This window comes from Phodopus roborovskii, unplaced genomic scaffold, assembly GCF_943737965.1.
Source record: "Phodopus roborovskii unplaced genomic scaffold, PHOROB, whole genome shotgun sequence".
In the NCBI taxonomy this organism is placed as follows: domain Eukaryota; kingdom Metazoa; phylum Chordata; class Mammalia; order Rodentia; family Cricetidae; genus Phodopus; species Phodopus roborovskii.
Window position 1 is genome coordinate 1,741,549 of NW_026126433.1, and position 27,218 is coordinate 1,768,766.

At 35.8% G+C, this 27,218-nt stretch overlaps 1 protein-coding gene across 4 annotated transcripts in view; it reads right to left on the reverse strand.

Moving 5' to 3' along the window:
* Positions 1 to 261: 261 nt before the first annotated feature.
* The window catches only part of Bltp1 (bridge-like lipid transfer protein family member 1), a 176,825-nt gene continuing 149,868 nt past the window's right edge, over positions 262 to 27,218 (reverse strand). For all 4 annotated transcript variants that reach the window (XM_051185792.1, XM_051185794.1, XM_051185793.1 and 1 more), the window contains 19 exons: positions 26,811 to 26,991; positions 26,096 to 26,297; positions 24,503 to 24,664; positions 23,881 to 24,020; positions 21,940 to 22,141; positions 20,744 to 20,944; positions 19,855 to 20,034; positions 18,977 to 19,114; positions 18,026 to 18,283; positions 17,047 to 17,197; positions 16,354 to 16,511; positions 16,034 to 16,226; positions 15,600 to 15,817; positions 13,535 to 13,786; positions 12,039 to 12,242; positions 9,869 to 10,063; positions 8,997 to 9,131; positions 5,834 to 5,999; positions 262 to 967 (listed from right to left, as the gene is read on the reverse strand). In XM_051185792.1, coding sequence (XP_051041749.1) covers positions 751 to 967; positions 5,834 to 5,999; positions 8,997 to 9,131; positions 9,869 to 10,063; positions 12,039 to 12,242; positions 13,535 to 13,786; positions 15,600 to 15,817; positions 16,034 to 16,226; positions 16,354 to 16,511; positions 17,047 to 17,197; positions 18,026 to 18,283; positions 18,977 to 19,114; positions 19,855 to 20,034; positions 20,744 to 20,944; positions 21,940 to 22,141; positions 23,881 to 24,020; positions 24,503 to 24,664; positions 26,096 to 26,297; positions 26,811 to 26,991 — 3,553 coding nt within the window. In that variant the 3' untranslated portion in view covers positions 262 to 750. The remainder of the gene's footprint in view (positions 968 to 5,833; positions 6,000 to 8,996; positions 9,132 to 9,868; positions 10,064 to 12,038; positions 12,243 to 13,534; positions 13,787 to 15,599; positions 15,818 to 16,033; positions 16,227 to 16,353; positions 16,512 to 17,046; positions 17,198 to 18,025; positions 18,284 to 18,976; positions 19,115 to 19,854; positions 20,035 to 20,743; positions 20,945 to 21,939; positions 22,142 to 23,880; positions 24,021 to 24,502; positions 24,665 to 26,095; positions 26,298 to 26,810; positions 26,992 to 27,218) is intronic.

Here is a 27,218-nt window from a genome sequence, read left to right on the forward strand (position 1 = left end):
TTAAAGGGTTACAAATACACATAAAAGAAATAGAGTGTCATAATAAAAATGAGCATCTTTGTACTCACCATTAGAAAAGAACAACACCTAATGGCTCTGAAAACTCTGGTGACCTTTTCCCTGTAATTATTTTTATTAAGTATTTTTATACATTTAAATTTTTTACAAGTATATATAAAAACATATGGTAACTGTGAAACAGGGTGAGCATATACATAATTGACACAATAGTAAATGAGAAAAAGATACGAAACAACTAACTATGGACTGAAGCCATTATTGTGACTTTATTACAATAGTTACAAACAATATTTTTGTGGTATACAATCATCACAATTACTCAAATTATATACAAATAGGTATTTATACAAGTCTATATAAAAAAAAATTAAATACCCCCTAATCACATTATCAACAAGATTTTTTCTAAAAGTTATGGCCAATAACAAAAAAATTCACAGTTACTCTTCAAATATTTTAAATGCAGTAATCATATTGCACATAAAACAATCATAAATTTTATGCATATATTTTAATGTAGTTTTCCACAAAATTTACATTTTCATGCAATACTTTACTGTATACAGAATGGTAGAACTAGAATAAACAGATTAACTTATAAACTGTTACAATAATGGCCACAAAAATTAGAATTATTTTAAAGTAATATTTAAAGTTATGATGAAAAAAAATCCAGTGTAATAAAACTTAACGGATACAATCAGGTTTTTCACAGATAAAGCTACTATTCTAGTGTTCTTCTTTGTCTTTTCCTTTCTTTTCCTTTTCATCCTGCAATGCAGTGCCAAGTTTTTTGATGAGAACGGACAACACCTTGTCCAGTGGATCCATCACTCCTCTCTGAAGCCATTTTGGAATAGTAGTCCTGGCATGGTGAAAGCCCAATTTTTGAAGAATATAATCAACACCTACTGGATCAATCTTTCTTCCAGTCCAAGAAATTAATCTAAAATAGTGATTAAAAATGGTCATTGTCAAAGGCATATGATATATTTGCACAGTCCTGAGGGTAGGTCCATGAATATTACTGTACTCCCTTAATATGGTCTGGGTAAAACACTTCAGCAGATGTATTTGAACACTTGAGTTCAAAAGCCTTAGATTCACTGTAATTATTTTCTGAAAAATAATTTATCGGTGATGATAAATTTGACATACTATATACAGCGATAATATTGACTGAATTCCAGTGTGTTTAATGTATTTCAGGTCTGTTACATCAAATATTTTAAAGGACAACTATTTAAAAGATTTCATAAACTGTGGTTGTAATAAGGTTTACTGAGAGCTATGTGCTGAACTTGTTTGAAAGGAGAATATTTCTCCTTGATCTTGATATTTCCTTTCATGTGGAGGATAGGCTACTGGTGACTCACTTCTTGGAATTTCTATACTGAAGATTTAACTGACTGGCAAGTTAACAGAGGAAGTGAGTGGTATATAAAGTACTTCCTGACTTTTCTTTTGGGTCGGGGGCTACTCATTTTGGTCTCTTTCTGCCTTATTTCAAGGGCTTGAAACAGGTTAGCACTAGGTGCTGAGTGCGGCCTGTGGCTTGGGGAGTACACAGGTAGATATTACCATTTTTTTAAAAAAATTACACGAGGAAACTAAAGAAGGAAGAAAAGGAAGGTCTTTGGGCTTAATTATTGAAGTACTCAGTGGTAAAGACAAGCTTGGAGCCAGAGCTGGTAACAATATTCTTTGGCGCTCTACACTATTCATTGTTCATGAATTTGCTGAAAATGCAATATAGTAAATGTTATAGAATATTATTTTAAGATGTTACATTTGTTTATGCTAGGGAATATTTAATGATACAAGGCTGTGTTGCATTCCTTTATGTTGCATTTGCTTAATTCTGTGAAGCTGTGTGACTGTGCCTATCTAATTGGTCTAATACAGAGCTGAACTGCCAATATCAAGGCAGGAGAAGAGGCTGGCAGGCAGAAAAAATAAATAGGAGAAAAAGAGGGAAGGAGCAAGAGAGCAAGGAGAAGATGCTATGGACCAGCCACCCAGCTACATAGATGGCCTCAGAGTAAGAGTAAAAGTAAGATATACACAAATAAGAAAAGGAAAAAGCCCAGAGGCAAAAGGTAGATGGGATAATTTAAGTTAAGGAAATCTGGCTAGAAATAAGACAGGCTAAGGCTGGGCATTCATAAGAAATAATAAGCCTCCTTGTATGATTTATTTGGGAGCTGGCTGCCCCCCCCCCAAGAGCAAAGAACAATGAGCCAAAACAGTAAGAAAACAACCACCAACAAGTGACTTTTTATATTCATTTGAAACGTCATTTATAGTCAATTTAAATACACTTTAAAGCACTTAATTCCATTATAATTTAGATTTAAAAGTCTAAACTATATCCTCCAAATACTTTACTGATTTGTACCTTTGAAAAATACTCACATTAGCTCAAGTAATAGCAATGTTAAGATTTCTCATAATGAAGTGTTGTTGATTTGGTTATGGCAAATTTTATTGAATATATATTACCAACAAGCCACAGCTATACAAGATAAAATTCTGTTGTTTTGGAGTTATTTTGTGATACAAATATGTCTGAATAATAATTTAAACAAATTTATCATATTGCAGGATTTTGGGCTAGAGTCTACTTTTGGGTACCATCCAAGGATTTGGAAAGTTACAATTTGAATAATAAAGTAAATTAAGAAGCAATAGAAAGAATGTTAATCAAACAACATACAAAGCAGGTACCACTAATTACACTATCCATGTTAAAATTAGAAAATGCTTTTGAAGATTTGATAGTTATGACTGTGAAAAAATGTGACCCATCAAAAGAAACTATTATCGGCTAGCATTAAATTTAGCTTGTAGGCATGGTTTTATATTGTTTAGCATCAAAAAGACACAGTGATCCTGTGCAACTATCATAATATATCCAGTAGGAAACTCTGATGGCTCCTTATTTTAATGATGTATGATTATTGCAGTGGGTGGTTTTGTGTGTCAACTTGACACATGCTAGAGTCATCACAGAGGAAGGAGCCTCAGCTGAGGAAATGCCTCCTTGAAATCCAGCTGTAAGGCATTTTCTCGATTAGTGATCAGTGGCGAGGGTCTAGCCCATAGAGAGTTGTGCCATCTCTGGGGGCTACTAGTCCTGGATTCTATAAGAAGGTGGGCTGAGCAAGACATGGGAAGCAAGCTAGTAAGCAGCTCCCCACCATGGCCTCTGCATTAACTCCTGCCTCCAGGATCCTTCAATGTTTGAGTTCTTGTCCTGACTTCTGTCATGATATCCTGTTTGTACAAATAAAGCGTTGTCTGAAGACCAGAGGGTGGAGCTTGCTGCTAGCTAACCATAGAGGCCAGGCAATGGTGGTACATGCTTTTAATCCCAGCATTAAGGAGGTGGAGACAGGAAGTGAGATGGCTGGATGGAAAGAGGAACATAGGCAAAAGGAAACAGTAACTTGCTCTTTTCAGCTGGGAAGTTATCAAGGTAAGGTATGGCTGTGGCTTGCTCCTTCATCTCTCTCTGATACTGACTCTGGGCTTTTATTATTAAGATCTATTAGAACTCATGTTACAGACTTCTTTTAGTGATGAACAGCAATGTGGAAGTATGAGCCAAATAAATTCTTTCCTTCCTAACTTGTTTTTGGTCATGGTGTTTTGTCACAGCAATAGAAACCCTAACTAAGACAACTACTGGGTCTTGTTACTGTGGCTGCCTACAACTTAATAGTAAGGTCCTTGACAGGTGAAGAAGTCTCTCTAATCTCCTAGTGACTGACCATCAAGTCATAGCACTGGAAGATCATGGCAGCTGAGCTGCTCTCAATGTCTGTACTGGTTTTGCTTCACCCAGGGGAACTTACAAAAGGAAGAAAGAAGTGCAGAGATAGCAGTCAAAGATGAAAAAATTACCCTTGACTGACTGTAAATTTACTTTTATATAACCACAATTAATCTACCTAAGATACTCATAACTTTCCTCACCGTACCTGTTGTGATTTGAATGTGGAATGTTCCTCACAGGCTCATATGTTTTAATATTCAGTCCCCAGATGGTAGCACTGTTTAGGGAGACTATGAAACCATTAGGAGTGGAGCTGCAGAGCTAAAAGCAGGCTTGAAGTTCACAGCTCTACTGTATTTCTTGTTCTTTGCTTCGCGACTACAGAGGCCTTCCCTTTCCTACTTAAGTTGCTGCTTGTTGAGTATGATCACAGAAATGGGAAAAATGACCAATACATAAAATTAGTACTGAGATTGGGGTTGCTGCTGTGATAATCTTGACTTTGTGGTACTTGTGCCTTTGGAACTGGTTTATTAGAGGATGTGAAGAGTCTGGTGCTTTGGGCTAAAAAAGTCCTTCAATGCTACAGAGTTTAAAGGGTGGAACTGTAGATGTTGGTGATGCCCGCCCCCCCAGAGGGGCAGTGAAGGTCTAGCTCATGAGGGGGATAAGGAATATTGGGAACTGGGCTAGAGGCTATTCTTCCTATATTCTTACCAAAAATTTGGTTACATTTTGTCTATGTTCTGAGAACTGGAGTAGAGCTGAATTAAAAAGTAATGGACTAATCTGTTTCACAGAAGAAATATTATAGAAGAATAGCATTCAGGTTACTCTTACCAGGTGTAGAGTAAGAGTGAGCAACAAATGGAGAAGAAAATCTGCAGTTTGATAGAGAAATATGTTTAAAATTGTACATAAGACTAGTGCTAAGAAAGTGGCTGTTAAGAGAGATTAACACCATTAAAGAAACACTTTTGTTATCTGCACTGGAGCAACTGGAAAGGTGTCCTAGCAAGACCTCATCCATCAGAAGTTCCAATTTGTGAAAATGCAAGTTCATGTGTCTGGAGAGAGTTTCAACTGAGGATGCTGCCAAAGGGTTCCTAATGAGAGAACAACTGCCTAGGATGTTTCTCCAAGACCAGCACATACAGGCTGATTCCTGTCCCAGGGGGCAGGCTACATTTTTCAGCTAGCAGCAGAATTTGGTAGCACTGTTTACATGGTATTGGTTTTATAGGCAACAATGATACAAGGATGGGGGATAACAGAGGTTTGTGCCAAGGTTCCTGAGGCCACTGAAGCCAGACAACATATAGCACTTTCAGAGTCTGCAGGTATGAAGCTGTGAAAGTGAAGTGCAAGTAGGAGAGAAAAGTCCTGGTGATGCCAGGACCACGGGATGTCTCCTGAGAAAAGCTAAGGCATGAAGAACTGGCCCAAGAGAGAGGGCATATGTATTGCAGGAGACAGAGCTGGAAGAATGGAGCCACTGAAGACCTTTGGAGGCTTGCTTTCTGCCCTGCTGTGTTCCTTGCTATGCCCCCATTCCACCATATACTAGGGAAGGTTTACTCTGTGACATTATATATTGGAAGTATTATCTTGTTTTTTGATTGTACAGTGGTTCACAGTTAAGAGACTGCTTTAAATCTCAAGAGACTTTGGATTATTAAATAGGGTTGGGGCTATGAACACTTTTGAAGGTGAACGAATGCATTTTTCATTATGGGATGGCTATGAGCCTGTTGGTGACACCGTTGAAGGTTGTGGAACCTGTAGGACACTAGGGGCAGGCTTTGAGGTGTTACAGCCCCATCTCCTGTCACTTTGCTGATTCTGATTATGGATAGACTTTGACCAGTTGCCTCATGCTGTGCCACCAGGACAGACTAACTGTATCCCCTTTTAAACTATGAACTAAAATAAACCCTCCCTTCAGCTTCTTGTCAAGCATTTGCTCACAGCAGCTGGAACAACAGTTAGTACAGTAACATTGGATGTGTTGAAGTTTGCACACTCACTTCTTACCTAAGAGTTGGTTCCAGATGCCATGTGTTGCACATAAAGTCTCTCCAGTCCACAGTGGTGTAAGTGATGCTATCTTCTCTATCTCTGTCTGAGGAATTATCATCATGTATAATAATTGAACTTTTTTGTCCTGGTCGAGTAGATAGAATCCGAGGTGGAAAAATGGCTACAATGGGGGAAAAAATGAGAAAACCAGAGCTTATAAATTTTAAAACATTTTAAGAACCACCATTGGCTCTATCATTTTATCTATTACCATGCCAAGCCTCATTTAATTACACCTGCTAAAAGTTATTTTTAAAATAAGAGAAAACACCAAATTTTAGTATTTCTGAGAAAAGCAAGGTTGCCACTGTGGCAAACTGTTGAGCAAACATATGTGACAGCAGGTGTAGAGCACTGTAATCAACAGAGATGGATTCCTAAACAATGACTAGGAATTCCTAAACAGCTGACTAGGAGATTGCCAGTTTCAAGCCATCCTACAACTTAGTAAGATCCTGTCTCAAAATAAAAATTTAAAGAAAGGACAGGGGTTATTCCATAGTAAAATACTTTCTTCTAATATGCTGAACATGGGAAAAAAGGTTGTAACTTGATGACTTTTAAAAGTTTAATTGGACTGTTATTTATATAGAATAAACTTTATTTAAAGTGTGTAATCAGTGCTTTTTGTATGTTAATGGTTGTATAATTATGAAAACAGTATCAATAAGCAGCTTTTTGTATAAAATATTTTCTTCATGGAACTCAAGTATGCCTTATAAAAGACAAGTCTTTTTAAAGTTAGCTACCATAAATTTATACAAGTTCTGCTGTACTTGTTGGAATTTACCTATATGTTCTAGAAACTCTAGTTTTACATGATAGTAAAAACTTTCTCAGAGACATTTATGCTTAATTTTGTAATAATGAGCTATACATAAGTAGCTATTATACCATCTTTATAACTAAATTCTCATACACAACAACACTTTTTCTTTTCCCATTCAAATGTCTTACAACTGTTTATACAGTACTGGGGATTGAATCTAGGCCTATTGGATGCTATGCAAGTGCTCAACACTAAGACATATATCCCCAATCCCTTTAGTTCTCCTTCCCTCTCCGCCCTCCCACCCTGAGAGACTAAGTTATCTAGGTTGGCCTGGAACTTGCAATCCTCTTAAGTCATTGGGATTATAAGCCTATGTTGTCACACCTGACTAAAACAGTTTAAATTAAGAGGTTTTGTTTGTTTTTTGTTTTATTAGAGGCAGACTAAGACCAATACAATATTTTATGAAACGTCAAATGTTTTATATAACATTTAAGAGAAATAAGAACAGACTTTCACACATGGACAGACTAGAAATGAAGCTTGAATGTTGGTTTGCAGAGCAGGGTAACTAGTGGCTGCTACACTTCAGTGCTAGGACATGAAGGGTAGGTCCATGCTTTGGGTAGGTGAGATACATAGTGTTTTCTAGAGCAAGGTGTGAGAGCTTGAACTGAGGCTTCTTATTACTCCTCCCTCCATCACTATAGATTTTACTTTCACTTATTTTTTGGCGCATTTCTGATGAACAGTAATGGAAGTCCAATCTATGTTATGTTAGTGTTGTACTCGTTCAACATATTCTTTTTGATAATCTTTTGTTTTGATGTATCTTCAAGGTAAATTTAACATTTTTCTTTGTGATAAAACAAAAATAGTATTATAATATGCCCTGAAAAAGTTATTTTTTCCAAGCTACACTTATTAAGAATCACATGTAGAACTGGACCAGGCAGTGTAGTCCTGTAATCCCAGATCTATGTGGGAAGCTGGAGGATCAAAAGTTCCAAGGCCTGCTTTGGATGCAAAGTGAGCTCAGGGTCAGCTTGGACAACTTAGGGAGAGACTGACTCAACACCAACGCCGGCAGCAACAAAAAGCGGGCTGTGTATATAGCTCATTCGTTATATGTCTGCAATCCATGCATGAGGCCCTGAATCCTAGCACTGAGAAAAATAAACACATCTGATATTTGACCTACCATAACTTCATATTTCAAAAATATACAACAATTGTGCAATAAATACTGAATGGAACTTTTTGGGAGGACATTCCTTACCATTTCAAATACCCTTACTTCCTCAATAGTGATGGAGGACTATAATACACTGAACCAATTCCATATAAGTTATTAAAGTCACTACATCTTTCTTAGTGAGTCAAAATTAATGTGCCAGTAAGGAAACCAATGTTATCTAGTTAATGACATCAAAACAGGACCACTAAGGTCTAAGTAATTTATTTATATAACTAAAATGTTCTCTGCATAGATTTACTTTTTCCAACTGTTTACTATGAATAAAATAATGCAACTTTACTAGGTAGCTGCTTATCCAATCGTTTTACTTAAATCTTTAAATCTGTAGTCCATTTCTCACTTTGCAAAAATCATTATAAGGCTTAACTACAGATTTTTACATTGTTAGAAACTTCTAAAGAACATTTATCTTTGTGTGTGTGTGTGTGTGTGTGTGTGTGTGTGTGTGTGTGTGTGTGTGTGTACTGGTAGGAACCAGAAGAAGGTGTATAATCCCTTGGAGCAGGAGCTATAGGTTTTTGTAAGCAACCTGATATGGGTGCTAGAATCCAAACTCGAGGCCTTCTAGAAGAGAAGCAAGTGCTCTTAACTACTGAGCCATCTTTCCAGTCCTTATTTAACAAAACAAAACAAAACAAACACTTCCCCAAAACTCTTTATAAAGTTAGACATAAGTTATGATTAAAAAGAGTGCCATTGTAGGCCAGTCAGATGGCTCAGCAGGTAAAGGTGCTTGCCACCAAGGCTGATGACCTGAGTTTGATTTTCACAAACACCACAGTGGAAGAAAAACTGTTTCCTCCAGTAAACTATCCTCTGACCTCTGTATGTGTGCCATGATACACTTCATCCCCAAAATAAATAAATGTAAAAGAAATTAAAAAGTATGCCATGTATCTAGTTGGTACTCAGGAAATCTATGATACAGCCTTAGTAATATTATTTCTTGACATTTGTTGTCCACAGAGAAAAAAAGACATGCTCCATTCATTCTATGACAGACCTCAAAAACATTCTCCATGCTAATCCACTGACACCTGTCTTTCCTATAAATTGAAAAGAAGAAAAAAAAAAAATATGCAACGCACCCTTTTCTTTTTCTTTCAGATATGCTGACACTAGATCATGGAGAAACATGATGAGCTCAGCATCCATAGTCACACAAATGTGGTCAGTAAATTCTGTTACCACACTGCATTCCACCTTGGGCTTCAAGTTGGCATCTGTAATGATAAAGTTCTTTTATAGTAAAAATTTCTATAAAACAAGACCTCTTCCCATTAAAGATGTACATAGATCCATGTAAATGCATCTACTTGAAATGCAACTGTAAATAAATGAGCAGTTACTATATGCACATGATTTATAGACAATGATAACCTATTAAGAATTCCTAGAATGTATCTTTGTTCCTTATAATAGTCTAATTATAATTCCCAGTATTTGGGAGAAAAGGCACAAATAGGCTAAATAATTTACCAGAGGCCATGAATATCTGCTAAGAATATCAATTTGACTTATATCATCAGTTTTGTTAAATTAATATACCAAAATAACTTGTGGTTAAGAGACCAGTAGTCTTATGGGGTGATATCTTGCTTGTATGAACAAAGATTGTATGACGATCACAGATGGAGCTTGCCACTAGTTAACCATAGAAGTCTGGAGATCTGTACAGACAGGAAGTGAGATGACTCGGTGGATAGAAGAAGTGAGATGGCTGGGCAAAGAGGATATAAGTGGGAAGAAACAGGAACTTGCTCTTTTTTTTCCCCCCCACTGGGAAGCTAATGAGGTAAAGGTGGCTTTGGCTTGCTCCTTGTCTCTGATTTCTCAGCATTTTCCTTTATATGACTCTGAGTTTTTATTATTTAGACCAAGTAAGAACTCCATTTACAGTTCAAAGTTTCTTCAGAATTTTCTTAGTACTGTTAAGACTAGAGAGTCTTTCTGCACATACCTTGTAATGAAGGTTCCTGTGGTTCTTGAACATGAATTGATTTAAATTCAAGCTGCATCCTTGGTAATGCAAAGATAGTCTCTGTTTCATGGTTGTAGCTAGAACCTCCTCTGAATCCACTCAACAAACTAGAATTCTTCACAGTAGTACTGTTCTCCATGTTATTAGCATCAACATTACGAAGCAAGTTTAGCTCTACACACATAAAACAGTAAGGGTTAATTAAGTTCAACCAAAGGGCACTATGTTCACACTGCATTTAAACAATATGGAATGATCCCTAGAGCCTATTAGCAAAAACAAAACAAACAAACAATAACAACAACAAAAAACAAAAACAAAAAAACCCCATTTGTTTCTAAAAGTGATAAACTGTATTTAGATCCATATAAATAATTGTGGTCTCAAAATAACAGATTTAGCTAAGCTATACAAAGAGTGGCATTAAAGACACTATAATATAGTAAACTCATCACTTTACAAGTTGGAAATAATCATATTCTTAAGAAGTGTGCAAAAGGACCTTGCGGACACATCCCTCATGGACAGGAGAGAAGTCCTAATCCCTACTTCAAATGACTTGACAGAGTTACATGACCCCACCTGGATGGCATTGCCCTACATGTGGAATTGGGGTAGGGGAATGGGAGGGGAGGGTGGTCAGGGTGCATGTGAAGGGGGGGCAGCGAGGGTAAGAGGGAGGGAGGTAAGGGAGGGAGGCAGAAAGAGGGAACTGGGATCAACATGTAAAATAAAAATAAATAAATAAAAATACATCTCATGAGTGCTGAGGGAAAAAAAAAAAAAGTGAAGTGTGCAAGTATACATTATTGCTGTCAGAACCACAACTTAGTAATGTGAATTTTACATAAACCCAATACCTACTAGTTTTGGTTCCTATAGTTTTAATGTGACTATTATTCAAAATTTTAATCATGTCTGAAGTTGGATTTTATTAAACCCAATGATCTACATAAACTGAATACTAAGTATTATCCTGACCCTGAAATTATGTAGAAGTCCTTATTTTTCAGAACATATGACTACACCATAGATGTAAAGATTACTGATTTAGATTCATAAACAGCTGCCTAGAACATATAGTTAAAAAGAGAATCTTTTCAACAATAACAAAAGAGACCATAGACTTCTAATTTTCTCTCACCCTCTTTTATTCTTTGTTTTGTGTTTTGAGAAAGGGTTTCTTTCTGTAGCCCTGGTTATCCTGGAACTTTCCCTGTTGAGCAGGCTGGCCTCAAACTCACAGAGATCCACCCACCTCTGCCTCCCAAATGCTGGGATGTGTGCTACCACTGCCAAGCCCTCTTTTATTCTTAACGTATTTTTACCCATCTAAAATGTCTACCTATTTCCTGAAAGCTACTTTAAAATTACATGGGACAAGTAATCTTTTTCATTCAGAAAGAATATCATTTTTAAGTAAAACACTCAAATCTTCATATTCCTGAATTAAGTCAGCTTTAATTAATAAAAGCCATGTTGCACATGCAAATCCAAAGAAATCACAAAAGAAGCACATGGCAAACTACCATAGAACTAGTCTAATAGATGAATAATTCATCCAAAGTACCCTCTTTAAAAATAATGATTTGAGCCAGGCGTTGGTGGCACATGCCTCTAGTCCCAGCACTTGAGAGACAGAGGCAGAGGCAGGCGGATCTCTATGAGTTCAAGGCCAGCCTGGTCTACAGAGCTAGTTCCAGGACAGGCTCCAAAGTAATACAGAGAAACCCTGTCTCGAAAAACAAATTATGATAGGAACAATATTACTGAAATTTTATTTCAGGTAAGCAGAACCTTACATTTTTGGCATTCTGTTAGTCAGCTACATAATAAATTTACCAAATTTCAGTATTTAGAATAACTATAAAACATTTTCCCCAATAACTTCTAAAATATCTCCCAAGTATTTAATTAAAACCAATTTATTTAGGATGGTTCCAGTTATATCTAATTTAAGCCTATAAAATGCGGTACCACTAACTATGGTGACTCTTATATTCAACAATCATTTTATATAGCAATAAAAATAAAATGAAAATTTTATCAAAACATGAAAACGTGACCTCTACTTATATTCTAAACAGTTGACAGAGCTCAAAATAGAAAAACAAACAAAATAAGCCCAACAAAAAGCTAAATATATAACCTTCATTCCTTGTGGCAGTGACATAGTTGAACCATTCTTTTACACTTGCTACTCCATGAGGTGGGTTTTCGTGGCGACGCCTTGTTATCTTGGTTATTGTTGCCATGGGACTTTCTAGAGCACCACATGGTTTGGTAACCATGGTATTATGACCCAGATGAAAATCCAGTGTTTGAACAATGTATGTAGAATGATCATTAGAGCCTAGAGCACAAGAAAAATATGTTTCTAAAAGTGATAAACTGTATATGTAAGAAAATAACTGTGGTTTCAGAGTAATAGATTTAGCTAAGCTGTACACAGATAGGGTAAGAAGGCTAAATAAATGAGAAAGCCCACAAATGGTTATTTTAGTTAACTGGTTATCCCAGTGAGATAAAGAATATCAACCATTTTGTTAAGAAACCACTGAGTGGGTCAGGAAGTGGTGCACACCTGCAATGCCAGCACTCAGGAAGCAGAGACTGGAGGATTATGAGGTACAGGACAACCTGGACTAAAGAATAAGACAGCATCAAAAAGCCAAACAAAAGGAAACACTGAACAGGACACTGCTCAAAGGAACTGTCCCTTTTAAGTATTTGGTGTCCTTTTTTAAAAAGCCTCAAGACACACTTGTGCTGCCCACATATTTCCGGAGGTGTGGCCTTCCAGGGTTTTATCACTTTCAACAGGGTTTATGATGCAGTCTTGTCTGACAGTCTCACACTGCCTCTGTCTTCATGCTTTTACAAGGAATATTTCTACATATGCTATGGCCAGTCACAGCAGCACTAAATTTAAGTTAACAGACAGCAAGTTGAGAAATGTGTTTAGATATTCTTCAACATGTCCAGACTTTACAGATGTTGATTCACTGGCAATAAAATCACCTCATGATCTATTAGGTACTGCATAATAAATGGAGACAATTTCTACAATAGAAACACTCAAAATGGCTGGGGAGATGGTTCAGGGGACAAAAGCAATTACTACCAAGCCTGACAACCTGAATTTAACCCCTAAGCTCAGCTCTTCAAGTTGTTCTCTGACTTCCACATGTGAGCTATAAACAAAACAAACAAAAACAAAAAAAAAAAAAAAAAAAAAAAAAAAAAAAAGCACAAAGGAGGTCAGGGAGATGGCTTAGTGTGAAAAGCATTTGCTGGGCAAGTATGAATGAGATCCTGAGCTTGAACCCCCAGAACCAGTATAAAGCTGGATACAGTAAAGTGTCTCTAATATCAAGGGCTTCCTAGAAGTATGAGTCAGGTAGCCTAGCCTCAAACAGTGGGGAGGGGAGGAGGGTGAGGATTAATAACCCTGGTTATCACTGTGGCATAAGCCTGCCTTCACATCATATAAAAAAAAAAAGCATGTGCTCGCGCGCACAAACACACACACACACACACACACACACACACACACACACACACACACACACAAAAAGTACGTAAGTCATTTATGATCAAGTCAAAAGATAGGGAAGAATAAAAGCTGGAAATGTGTCAGTTTACCATCTTCCCAGATTTTCTGAGCTTCAGTCCAAAAGGCAATATTTGGTTCTTCTAAATGGAAAAGGGCCCAGGATTTTGAACGGAAATTTGGACCATGAAAACAAGCCAAGGTCATGTGATTTCCATGTAAGCTCATGGATCCTCCAAATTGCATCCCATCTTCTGGTAATGGAATCTGAAATAAGGATATATGGCATCCAGATACCACCTTCAACACTCCAGGCCAATGTCGATGGTGTGCAGCATCAAGCACTAGAAGAGAACCAAGAAACATAAGCTGTCTCAAGCATCCTAAGCATGGCAAAAAGGCAGAGGTGGGTGCATTCTACAGCTAAAAGTGACTCAGAAAATGAGTGGAAATAATGGGAGATGTTAAGCAACTGTTAAAAATGTGAAAGGCTGTTGCGTAAGGATGGACAGAGCTTGGGAAGTTATTAACTTTCTATTGTTTAAAACTCACAACTTGTTCAACATCTGTAATGCTAACAGACTTACAAAGAGTTTGAATGGCATTTTATACAATTTCTATACAACAATTGACTAAAACAATTGTCAATCAGGTCTAACAACTTTTCATAGGTAAAAAAACAGGAATGAGGGATTGTAAGTTTTTCTCTCCTATGTGCTTTCTATTAAAGTGAGCCAGAGGACCAGCACCATTAGCATCCTGGGAGCTCATTAGAACTCCATATTCTTAAGTCTTACTATCTACTGTATCAGATTTGCTTTTTTTTTTTTGAGACACGATTTCTCTGTGTTGCTTTGGAGCCTATCTAGGGTGGCCTTGAACTCAAAGAGATCCCCTGCCTCTGCCTCCTGACTGCTGGGACTAAAGGCATGTGTTACCACTATCTGGCTCAGATTTGTTTTTTGAAAGAATTTGCTTGACATGTGCATAGCCTGAGTTTATTCCTTAGCACTGTCAAAATATCAATTTCTAGGTGTTACAGATACATATTCATGTTTGAGAAATATTAACTGATCACAGAATTCAGATTTGTTTCACCCCACTCATTCCAGTAATGTTCTTCTTGGCTGTTTACCATTCTTATCTCAGCGCTAACAAGGGATATAAACAATTTTCTAAATCTGTAACTGCTGCTCTTAACAAGGACTTTTCAAAAGAAAGTAAAAAATATACTTTGTACAGCACTGCAGTTTATACATGCTTGCTAACAATAGTGTTAATAAGGAATATAAAGGCCTAGAGAAATAGTGTATCCCCAAACCACTGTGACCATTTAATTTTAAGATGAGTCTTATACTAAGTTGTCCAAGCTGACCTTGAACTTATGATCCTCCTGCCTCAGTTTCCCCAGTAGTTGATATTAGAGAACTGTGCCATTAGGTCCAGCAATGATTCTCAAATAATCCAACTTTGTGGGGAAAACAGGAGCCCCGCACTTCCATGGCCCTCTGCCCAGAACTTTCCCCCCACATCGTATCTAAGTTCTTTCAACCACTGACTCATTTCTACTAACATGTCACTTCAGAAAAAGCTTTCCAATCATCTTTTCTGAAACAGCCATTTTCCCACCTTAGCCTTCTTTATATGCTCCCTTTGCTTTGTTTTTAAACAATAACTTTTGTCTACCTAAAATCATGTCATTTATGCATTTAATTATAGTCTCCCTCTCCTATTTGAATGTTAGGTTTATGAGACAGGGATAGTCATTAACTTGCAATTCTTGTGTCTAAAAAAGTACCAAAGCATGTAGTTGTTGATTAATAAATAAAGGCTAATTTCTGAATTACTGAGGGAAAGATAAATAACCTGTCTAATATCAAAGTCAACAAATTCAGTTATTCTCACTTCTCAGCCCATGTTACAAATAAAAATACAATACTGTCACATAGCAGGTGTGCTACAGGTGAGCTGTGGTAGAGGGGTAAAAGTAATACCTTCCTAAAGGGCAGCTGATGTCATTACCAGGAGCACAGTCAGTGCTGAGGAGATGTGGTGGAGAATCCACAGGTACTTTCTAAGTATGGCATATGAATGTGTTACTTAAGAATATACATACAGAAGATAAGGAATAGATCAATGTTGAATTGTAATTCTTACATTGTTCTTGTGAATTTTTCTCTAGGTTGTTAGTCATGGTCTTGGGTGGAAGATAAGGAACAGGTCCCCAGGTTGACAGAGCTCTTTTGCTGGTATCAAACTGCTGTGTGAAAAATTCCTGGAGTTTCATTCCTATTTTTATCAGGTCTGGTGTGGTTGATCTTGATATCATTACTTGGAAAATATCCCACTTCAAATCTCCATGCACAAAAATCTCACTAAAGTATGAAACAGAATTTGTATCATAATTTCACAGAAGATATAAATAATACAAGAATGATTGTCCTCCCTGCCCAGCCTTTTCATTTGTACTAGTGTACAACATAAAGTCAATCTGTAGAAAAAATATGCACTACTCCTCCCATCCCTGAAGGTTATAAAAATGTTAAGGGCAGTCACATAAAGTTTTCAGAAGGCAGCATCCTAATAAATACCTTTTATCAGTCATGCTTGAATCCAGGGTGTTATATAGATTTACTTTCCATTCATCTTGAAGCTTAAGATCAGCATTGCTGAAGATACCCATGAGGATACTTGAGCCCATGTAATCAACCCGAGATTCAGTAGAACCCATGGTAATCTGTATTTTGTGACTGGGTTGCTGATTTGGATGTTCAGAAATATGAGCTAAATAAAAACAATAATTACTCTTCATAGAAATATTTAAAGGAAAACTTATCAAATTCAACTTTCTAAAACTTTTTTCCCCCCAATATAATGTTTGAGGCTATGTTAGTGTAAAAATTCAACATACCAACCATCTCCAAAGCATTGACATCAATAGTCCCACCAACTACTCCTCCTTTGGAATCTAACTGTGACCTTCCTAGACCAACAGACATGCTAATCTCTCGATCACGGTTACTTCCTACAGAAAGCCGGCCTTGACTTTTCAAACCACTTGTTGTCCAACTAAAAAAGAAAGAAAAGGTTGTTAGAGTGTTGGTTGTCTTGAATTAAAAATAGTACCTAAATCAGATTACTAAGTAGAAGATCCAATTTGACAGTGAAATATTTCTTCCTTTTTATGAGTCAGGGTCTTACTGTGTTGTTGAAGCTGGTTTTGAATAGTGAAACTCAACTGATCCTCTTATCCACACCTCCTGAGTGCTGGAATGAATGGCATATATCCACTATAGCCAGTTCAACACAGAACTTAACTAAGAACTATGTGGTAGATGTTTTAATATTAAAACTAATGAAGGTTTCTAGCTAGAAAATTACCCGATTTTCTTAAAATTTTCTTTTGGGAATATGTTTTGTGTTGTTTGTATTACAGTATCCTTACAATTAAACCATTTCAGAATAAAAAGTTTACAACATTTTACCTACTATATTTGCTGCCTCAAAGATTTCTACATTTAAAAGAGCTAAAACTGCTTTATAACATTATAAGAAAAATTAAACATTTTACTAAATATATTTTCTTTGTATCCAAATAGCTTACGTTGTATTTCCCATGACATTACTCATATTCATTTGAACATTTAGTTGTTTCAGGTTGATAGCAAATACAACAAGTGTCTCCCATGGAGTTCCTTGCTGGCTTGCTGCTTTGTTTGATTTGTTAACAGGAGTTGATGTTTTTGAAATTGAGTCTAAAGACAGAAGGAAAAAAACAAAAACAAAAATAAAAACCAATCAATGAACACTTAATCGCACAAAGCAAAACCCACTGATTTCTATAATCCCAAAGGTTTATACCAGACCAAATGTTTAGAATTTGCCATACTACTTCTAAACCAGGTGAGATGAGGGGAATTTTGGTGTGCGTGGGATACAGCTGCAAAGATATTTTAACACTTAGGATTTTCTTTATACAAGAGAAAACTCAAAAGTGTTTCAGTCAAACAGAAGACTCAAAGGCAGAGACCATTCTGAAATGCAGGCATTGGCTGGTTACCTGGCATTTATCTAATGGACCCAATGAGAAAAGTGAGTACTAACTTTGCTCATTATACTTTATTCTCGGTTGTGCAAAGAACTATATCATTTACTTTCATATATTCAGGCACGAACACAAGGACAACACAAACATGCAAGAGTTGGAAAAACATTGACTAAATAAGTGAGCAACTACACCAATATAAAGATTAATTTCTTTGTATTGAATCTTTTTTTGGTATATTCAGAACATTACTGGGATGTTTTTAAAAGCATCTGTTTTTGTGGACTACATTGACAATATGGCATCTCCTCACTTCCTATCTGTAAAGCAAACAGATATCCACAGCGCTCTTCTGTAGGCAGTATTTTGAAGTGTTTGGTTCTTACTGTTTTTGTGTTGTTGTTTTCTTTCCCTCTCCCTCTGACTTATAAAGCCTCAAGAATCCATCTCTAGTAATTGGGATAGAAACCTGAGAGTGATTAAGATTTTTAGCTTAGGAACACTCAAGGGCTACTTGTAACAAAAAGAGCAGTATTACCTCTTCGAGGAACTGAAGAGTCTGACACACTCCGTGATCTTATGGAAGCTGGGGACTTGAGGCTTTGTGCTGCTGTCCCTGGTGACATAGTACTGTTGGTCATGTGCTCATTGAACACATTGGGTGACTGAGGCATATGAGTGAAAGAGGCTGACTGACTTGGCTGATCCCAGGTCCTGCAATATGCTTTCCTGGATGACTCAGGAGAAAGGTGCTGGCTTACCCCTTCGATAGAATCAGGAGTCCCTGGACCAGATGCTGGTGTAACAGTAGAAAACAAACAAGTCACAGGTAAGAACATCAAGTGATAAAAGTCCTTTCACTCAGACACCAATTATAATTACATATTCTCTCCACTTCTGCAGTTTACAATTGTATGGGAGTAAACAATTTGCATAGAACAATACAATATTTTATTTAATTATGGCAGAAAATGAATGAGAAGGGAAACCAGATTGTTTTGGTCCCATTGCAGGTGAGAAAATAGACCCACTCATGAGATTTTTTTTTTTTTTTTTACATTTTCTACTGAACCAGGCCCATTGTATTCTTCACTTCCACAACCTCTACAGCTCAACCCAACAACATATGAGATCATGACATGGAGGCAAAATGGGAGTATGCCTCCAAAATTTTCATTTATCATGTTTTAAGTAACTATGATTACTTAGTTAAGTGTATATTGGTACTTCCAAATTTATAAGGATTACAAAATAGATATTACAGAATAAGATGTCTGTTAGGAGGTAATCTTCAAAAGGGTAAGGCATTTGTTTGTTTGGAATGCCCAGTGCTTGCCATTAGAGGGACTCAATAGACAATCTTTAGAACAAATGAATGAATTACACAGTATAGCTTACAAAAAAGTAAGTCAAAATCTGTGTTATCAATTATGGGTTTTGTTTACTTTAACCCTAATTAAAAGAAACTTAATTAAAATAATAAGCTTACTTGGCAAATTTACAGTTTGGTCTCCAAGGAATAGGCGCCTTGCAATACTTCTCCTATACCAGGCTCTTGGAAATGCTAGAATTTCACTGAGTCGGCGCATATCATACTTAAATGAAGCAGACCCTATATCACAAACAGCTGATGGAGAAATAAAGTTTGTTAGAGGTTAGAACAGACTTCTACAGCTTTTAACACTTTACAAGGTATTATCAAACATGGTATTATAACCACTATTCTAATTCATAAAATACCAGGATATATTGTATCTAAGGATTGATTTTATATCTTTCAAGTGACAGAAACAGTGCATTGTAAGATCATTAGCTTTGCGTCTTTTTCTTGGGGAGATGGCAAGTTAGGGCTCTGCCAGTTATCAGAGATGTTCTAGAGATTAGATATATAGCAAACTTTTAGCTTAACACAGGCCTCCTCTTGAATATGGGAAATAAATTAACAGTATGAGCTAGGATATCAACTTGCACAAAGAGAATTGCAAACCAAATAGCTGTGTGGAAAGAAGTACTTATTTCCCCTTTTGTTCCAGGGCAGAAACTTTCACATGAAAAGCGCCCATATGGCCACCTTCAGGGTTCTGTTCTGGCACCATTCCCCTTCTGCCTCTTTTCTCTTCTGTTCCTCTTCCACAGCTTCTTTAGATTGACTTGTTGACGATTTCCAGGGCACAGTGTCTGAGTTCATACTCGGAGACTTGGTGGCCAGATTATAGCCATTCTCACTTTAGTTTGTTTTATAATTATCTAAGTTGATTATTTACCACCTCCCCCCAAACCATCTAAGCTCAAAGCCACCTTAAATCCAGAGGCCATTGTTTAATTCTTTACAATAATATTTTAATTAAGAACTATAAAATGGAATACCAGATATATTGATTAACGTAGTGTCCATTTTGCTTGTAGACTTGCTCACAGACTGACTTTCAAAAAATGAGGCACCTCCTGAGCGCCTTATTCGAGACAAGCTCACTTTTACAAACTCAAGGTTTATACTTAATGAGTCTTTTCGACCAGTGACTGAAGTAGGTTCTTCATCTACATTCCCTAAGAAGAAAACCAAAATAAGAAAAACGTCCATATGTATGCATATGCACAAAGAGGTGTGTGTATGCAGACAAGTAATTAATGAAAATTATCCAGTATACTATAACATGTCACCAATCAAAAGCAGTTAAATTAGGGAAAATTTATAAAGAATAATCTAATGAGCATTTGCATTCTTCACAGCAGTTTAGGTAGGTCGAAGCCTGTAGAGAAGAGTAGTAGCAATTTTGACAAGTCACTCCAACAATAAAAGCTAGGATTTATTTGTATAAATGTAAGAAATATTCACTAATGAGGCCTGAATTTTAAAATGCAGATTTCATTTTACTAAGTGATGCCTTGATGATTTCATTTAAAATAACCAAGCATCACCTAAATACTTTAAAATTTTACTTTTTATGGACTAAAATTTTATGCAAAGTAATTTGATAATATATTTACATATGTAATATAAGAAAACTCTTGTATCTTTAGATATTATGATATATATATATGTCACTTTACAAGCACTCTTAAATTTTAAATCTTGTAAAATCAGTTTATCTGAATTTTGTTTCATATTTTTACTTATAAAATAGGGATTAAATTTATCAAAAGAGAAAAAAATATAAGCTTTAGATATTGGCTTATAGCTCTTATTTAGGGTGACATGGTCTAAGAATATAAGTCTTTGAAAAATGTTAACAAAAGACACAATGAACAAATATACCTAGTCCTCCTGATCCAGATGTGAGACCTGAAACGGTGGACTTCTGCTTCCCTGCACCATAAGGGTGAAACACATACAGGGAAAAGTCAGACATGCATGCAGTGAAGCTCAGGCCAGATGAACTGCTGCTGGAGCCAGTGAGATCTGACTGACTGCTGCTGTGTCGACTTCGGCCAAGTGGGCTGCCTAATCCTGATGAGCCTGTAAACAGGAGACGTCCCAACATCAAAAGTCACAACGAAGTCTACACGCACCACATGCTCTCAAAAGCCAAATGAGGTTATTTGGGTAAAATTTTAAGTTCAAGATAACCGCATGAAAGACAGGACCTTCCAATCTGAAGGCTCATTTCCTTTCAAGAGCTTTCATGCCTCTCTTAAAACTGGAGTTTAGGATTTCATTCACATATTTTGCTTTAATAAGTTCAACCTTGGCCCTTTTAGCATTTTAGACCAAATACTTCTTTCCAGAAAAAAAGAGCTTTCAGATTGGCAGGTTGTTTGCACTGTGTTTCTGGCTTCTCCACAAGTTTCCAGTTAACAGTCTCTCAGCTGTACTGGAAGGTACCTGCTGCCCTTGGTTAAGAATCATTATTTTAATGACATTTCAATTCTATTGTCAATCCCCACTCAAACTAGCCAATATTGCTACTGCTTATATTTGTATTTCTATATGAATATGGGCAAAGAGCTTTTAGTGAGGAAGAAGAATTGTCTCATCAAGAAATCCTCAACTGTACTTTAAAATAAAACCTTTCATGAAACAAATGAGGTACACAGAAAAATTTACCATTTGAAAATATAAGTGCTACTTGGTTAAATGATGAGAACATGTTTTCATAAAAGCATATTTCTTATTTTCCATTTTCCTAAAATGTAAGATCTAACACAACACAAAACATTCAAAAGCCCATGGACATGTGGATTATTAGTATTCTTATCATAGTGCTTCTAACAACATTCAAACTGAAACTATACCGTTAATTACTGTTAAGCTAAAAATATATATTGAAGAGGACTCATTCTACTAAATGGATGAAATATACTTACAACTTTTGTCTACTATAGATTTTTTTCCTACAAATGTCACAATTCTCTAATATTCTGCTTTCCTAAATCTATTTAAAACAGAGATGAATACTTATTAAAATTATTTAAAACATATTACTTGACTTTGTATAAGGCAACTTTATATACCTGGTATTCCAGCTTTGCTCGCAGAGGTCTTTGTTCCACTCTGAGGAGCATTACCACCAGGGGATAAGGTCTCTGCAGGGTATGTAGTCCCCAAGGTATCTAGTTCTCCTCGGTTTGAAGAAAACACCAAATCCAGAGATGGTAACTTCAGCATGCATTCTACTCTTGATACTGGTAAACAGCTAAATTTTATCTGTGAAGGCTAAAGAGTAGAAAACAAGAGAAGAAAAAGATTTCTAGGAATTGCATGGATAAAACAATTTCATATTGGATTCTAAAAGTTATATGTAATTTCCATTTTAACATACAGATAATCACCTGACATTTAAAAGCAATTAAATTTAATGCCACAACTTATAAAAACAGAAGAATGGCATAAAAACCAAAATGTACTTTTAGAATGGTACAACCTTTATGAAGCTAAACATTCAAGGCATGGAGGCTCATTCTAATCTCTACACTCAGGAGGTGTGGGGAAGGAGGTCAATCTAGAGTACATGCCTGGGCTACAGAGTTGACATCTTGTTTAAAACAAGCTAAGTATTTGAAGATTCACTGACATTTAGGATAATTTAGAACCTCATTGTTTTTACTAATCAAATCATGGGTTTTTTTTGGGGGGGGGTGGCAGGGTTTTTTCTCTGTGTAGCTTTGGAACCTGTCCTAGCACTCACTCTGTAGACCAGGCTGGCCTTGAACTCATGAAACTGTGCCCGCCTCTGCCTCCCACGTGCTGGAATTAAAGGCATATGCCACCACTACCCACTAATCAAATCTTTTAAAGGAAGTAATCTCATATTAAAACATTGAAAATACTGTTGTGTTAGTAACAAAGGTTTTTACAAATCTTCACATACTTAGCATATTTTACCCAGACCTTTAACAAAACTCCACAGTATCAGACTAGAGATCTTTTGATCAAACAGCTAATGCAGGAAATCCCTGCAACAGATGACACCAGTATTTCTTATTCTTAGAGATTGATTTAAAAATTTTACCTGAATGGTAAACTGAACTTGAAGTTTGGATACAAACATCTTTCTAATCCTCTTTAACAAATAGAGTAAATCAAAGGATAATATATATTTCTAAAGGTTTATTGATTAGATTTCATTAAAGAATAATATATTATAAAACTACATAGCTGTTACACAAACTACATAAAAGGTACTATTATGTCTTAATTGTGCTGTAAATCTGTTCAAAAAGAAGTGTAATGGTGAAAACAAAGAGTACCACACTAATAAAGAGATGAAATGCTTTTAAAAGGTTTATTCCTATATATATATATTTAATTTTTTTTCATAGAAGTTGAGATTCAAAAATGGAAAACTCCTCATCTATGAAACTTCTCAGAACAGTAAATATACACATACAGATTTGGATATACTTCTCAGGACTTAGCAACTCGCCACTATAGATATATCAAGAATTCATGAAACTGTGTCTCAGAAAAATCTGAAGGGATACTGAATTTCAAATAGAATATTTTTGTAGCATGAATATTAAAAACCTAGATATAGATACTGGGGTTCAAACTAAAGATCAGAAAAGCAAACCAGCCAAGCCTTTAGAAAGCTTATACCTCTGCCAAGGTTGGGGCAGTCCTGACTTCAACATGGCTGGAGACTAATTGCCAAGACTGAATGCCAGCTCTGAGATGCTGACTCCTGTCTTCATAACTCTCTAGTGCTGGGATTAAAGGCATGAGCTCTGTTTCTCTTTTGGAATGATTTACTCTCATGTAGCCCTGGGTGGCCTTGAACTCAAAGAGATCCATCTGCCTCTGTCTCCTGAGTCCTGAGATTACAGATGTGTGCCATTAGTGCCTGGCCTCTATGGCTGTGGCTAGCTTTGCATTCTGATCTCCAGGCAAGCTTTATTAGATCATAAACAATATAACACCACATATTTTCTTAATGAAGAAATGATACACATCACCTGAACTCGAACATAAACCACAACGTCTACAGGGAAGGAGGAGTAAGCAGACGTTGAAGAGGACACTAGGGATGTTGTTGATTCTTCCATCGGATCTGGGATTTCAAAATGTCCCATATCTTCATCTTGTGAACTGACTGCTGTTAAAATATTTAATTTCAAGTTTTATATCATATCAAGGGCAAACCACTAGAAGATCCCTATTTCTAACTGGTATTGACATAAGACATATCAGCACTAGAAGGTTGCTTTGAACTCTGTTTACAAATCCTTGCCTACTTAAATCTCATGTTCATTTCCCAAAATTAAATTCTCCCACATCACACAACATACACAAAAAACAGCACTATGTCTTATCTACAAAGAGACTCCCGTGCAAGAAACACATTAGCATAAGACTCATAATCATTAATGTTGTCACTATCTAGCTGTATCCTTGAATAAAAAAAAATCATAAAGCTTCACCACAGCTTAGGCTTTCCATTTGCAAATTGAGATAACTTCTCTGGTCCTACTTCAATGTATAATTTATTTTATAATGGAATACGTAACAATATATAATAGAACTGAGAAATTCTACAAAACAAGACCTAAAATTAGAACACATGAGGGGAATACTTACCTGTATAATTCCTTTCAATTGGTGTAATTGGTATAGTTTCCAGAGCCTTTTCCAGGAAGTCTAATAGACAAGGGCTAATAACCATTTCTTCTGGTAATGACTGAAGTGCTACCCAGGCATATAGCTTGGCTGTTTTTACCCCTCCACTTCCTTTTCCTTTGGCTAGAATGTCAATAAATATGAGGTACATTGAAAGAAATTCAATAAAATGTCCCAATAAAACATGGGAAGTTAATGAAAAATTAGAATTGTATAACTGTTTAAGTGAAGTACTTCACCTAAGAAAACAATAAAAATAGGCTGACAGAAATGATACATTAATTTTGGACTACAAATATCATTAACGATTTATTATACAATGTTATTCTTACTTGTGCTAGGTTATACATTATGTTTCAAATTTTCAAATTTATACTTTTGATAAGATTCTGGCTGGTGTTAGTTCATTTATTTATTTAAAAAGATAGCAAATCTTGACTATATGATTTAGTGAAGAGTGGAGGGAAAATATCAGCATTTGGATTTCTTATGCTTAGTATATACACACTGAGAATACTCTACATAGGATGACATGTCTCATTCTTCCTAATCAAGTATTTCTGCTTCATAAAATGTATAAAAATACATTAACAAAATCTTAGCTAACTTTGCCTTAAAGACCCAATTTGAATATTAGTTGTATAAATATAGCAAAATGCCCCAAATCTACATATATAGAACTTTCTCCATTTACAGAGTGGAATACTAGTATCTGCCTCATTCTTTAATGGATACCTATGTCTTATCAATTGAAAAGTGATAGGCACTAGACAATATCATCACAATTCTTATTTTAAAGAGTTTACATATCATGTGAAATTCCCAAATGAAGCTTTTAAAATAATTATTATTAAATAATTAAATAATTGTTGCCAGCTCTAACAATCCCTACGTTAGAAATTCTATATGTGTGTGATAAGTATCATTCAACCCATGTGGATATCACAACTGAGATGGGAGTACTTCTCTGACATTAAAATTAACATTCTTTGAATGGAATGATCAAAGGAAAAGCTGACTGAATCCGTAATGCTTTAATAGCTTAGCTTTAAAAGTCACAGACTAGGACAGGATGGAAAAATTTTTCTACTTTAGTCAAAATATCCAGGTGACCTAGCCAACACCTTGACTTCAACCTCATGAAAAACTGAGAGTTAAGATTTATCAAGCCAAAACTACTCTTTTTTTCCTTCTGTTTTCACCAATAGGGCACTGCAACAAGTTTTGGGAACCTGTTATGTCTTAAGAGAGTATTCATGTATGTGCAAATTTGATCCCTAGCTAACCATAGCTCCCAAACATAAATCACATGAACAACCCTTTGGTAAATATACATTGTTCTAAAAGTGTAGTTTATTTATTAAGATTATTCTAATGTAATAAAAATTTAAGAAAGAGTTTATTTAAAGTAGTTTTTTTGTACTTCCACAGATGGATTTTATATACTCATTACTGACAAATGTATGTCCTTTCTTAAACACAGGAGTTAAAAAGTCTCAACAGAGCAAACTGAATAACTGAAAATTAAGAAAAACTTGGTACAGTCTCAAATACCTGAAGGAATAGGTGGGGGTTGGGGAGGAAGTAAGGTGTTAGTCTTGCTCTGGACAGTGCAAGGTAAAGGAGGAGAAGAAGGAGATGCTGCGTTATCTTTCATACCATACAACTTGGACTCTTTGGAGAGTGTTCTAGGCAAGGACGATCCTCTGGAGGCATTAGGTGATTCAGTCTTTAATGTCTTAGAATTGTAATGCAACTGTATTAAAAAATTCAAAATAAAAATTTTGTAGATGAGAAAATAGAACAAAGTGTAGAAGATGTAGTTCAGAGGACATTGGTATAGGAGCCTGAAGACTTAGCTCCAGCTTTGTAAACTAGCATTAAGGTTCTGGAAACTATTGCCTTTTTATTTTTTAAATTAAAGATCTCAACCCAGACCATCTTTTACATTTGTTTTAGCTTAACAGTCTAAGATGCAATAATTGTAGAAATTAAAAAATATTATTTAACTGAAATTACAGTAGGTAAGATTTAACATGCCTACTATGAATATCAGTATCACTTCTTTCTACCAAGCTTTCACAGGGAAAGATATATGAGCAAAATGGTAAGCTACAATTTAAATATTCTTATGTTCAGACTATGGCTACATTAGCTAAGCCAGAAAGTTTCTTTTTTTTTTTTTAATAAATAAAAGAAAAATATATAGTAGAAAATAAACACTGTTATTAATAATCTAGTCTCTTATTACAGGCAAATAGGATTTTACCTTTACATCCACTCCAGGAATATAAAACACTGTTGTTTCTAAGTCGCTGGGCTTTGTCTGTAGAGAGGATGGCACTTTCTTGCCCGTCATTAAATGGGTGGTAGAAGCATAATTAGTTTGAAATTTTTTCTTTTTTGAGGGAGAATCTTGATCTAAACTCCTAGAACTTCGATCATAACTCCTACAGAAAAAAAGGAGACGGGTGTTAATTAAAAAGTTTACAATTGCATCACACATTAAATTAAATCGTGTGCTCACACAATTGGTATACTCTGTACCACTGAGCTAAAATCCTCAGTCTAAAGATATATTTTAATTAACAAATTTACCAGACTCTAAATCAGATATTTATTTCTAATTGCCAGAAATATGTATTTGTCCTAAAGAATTGTATGATATACAAATGAC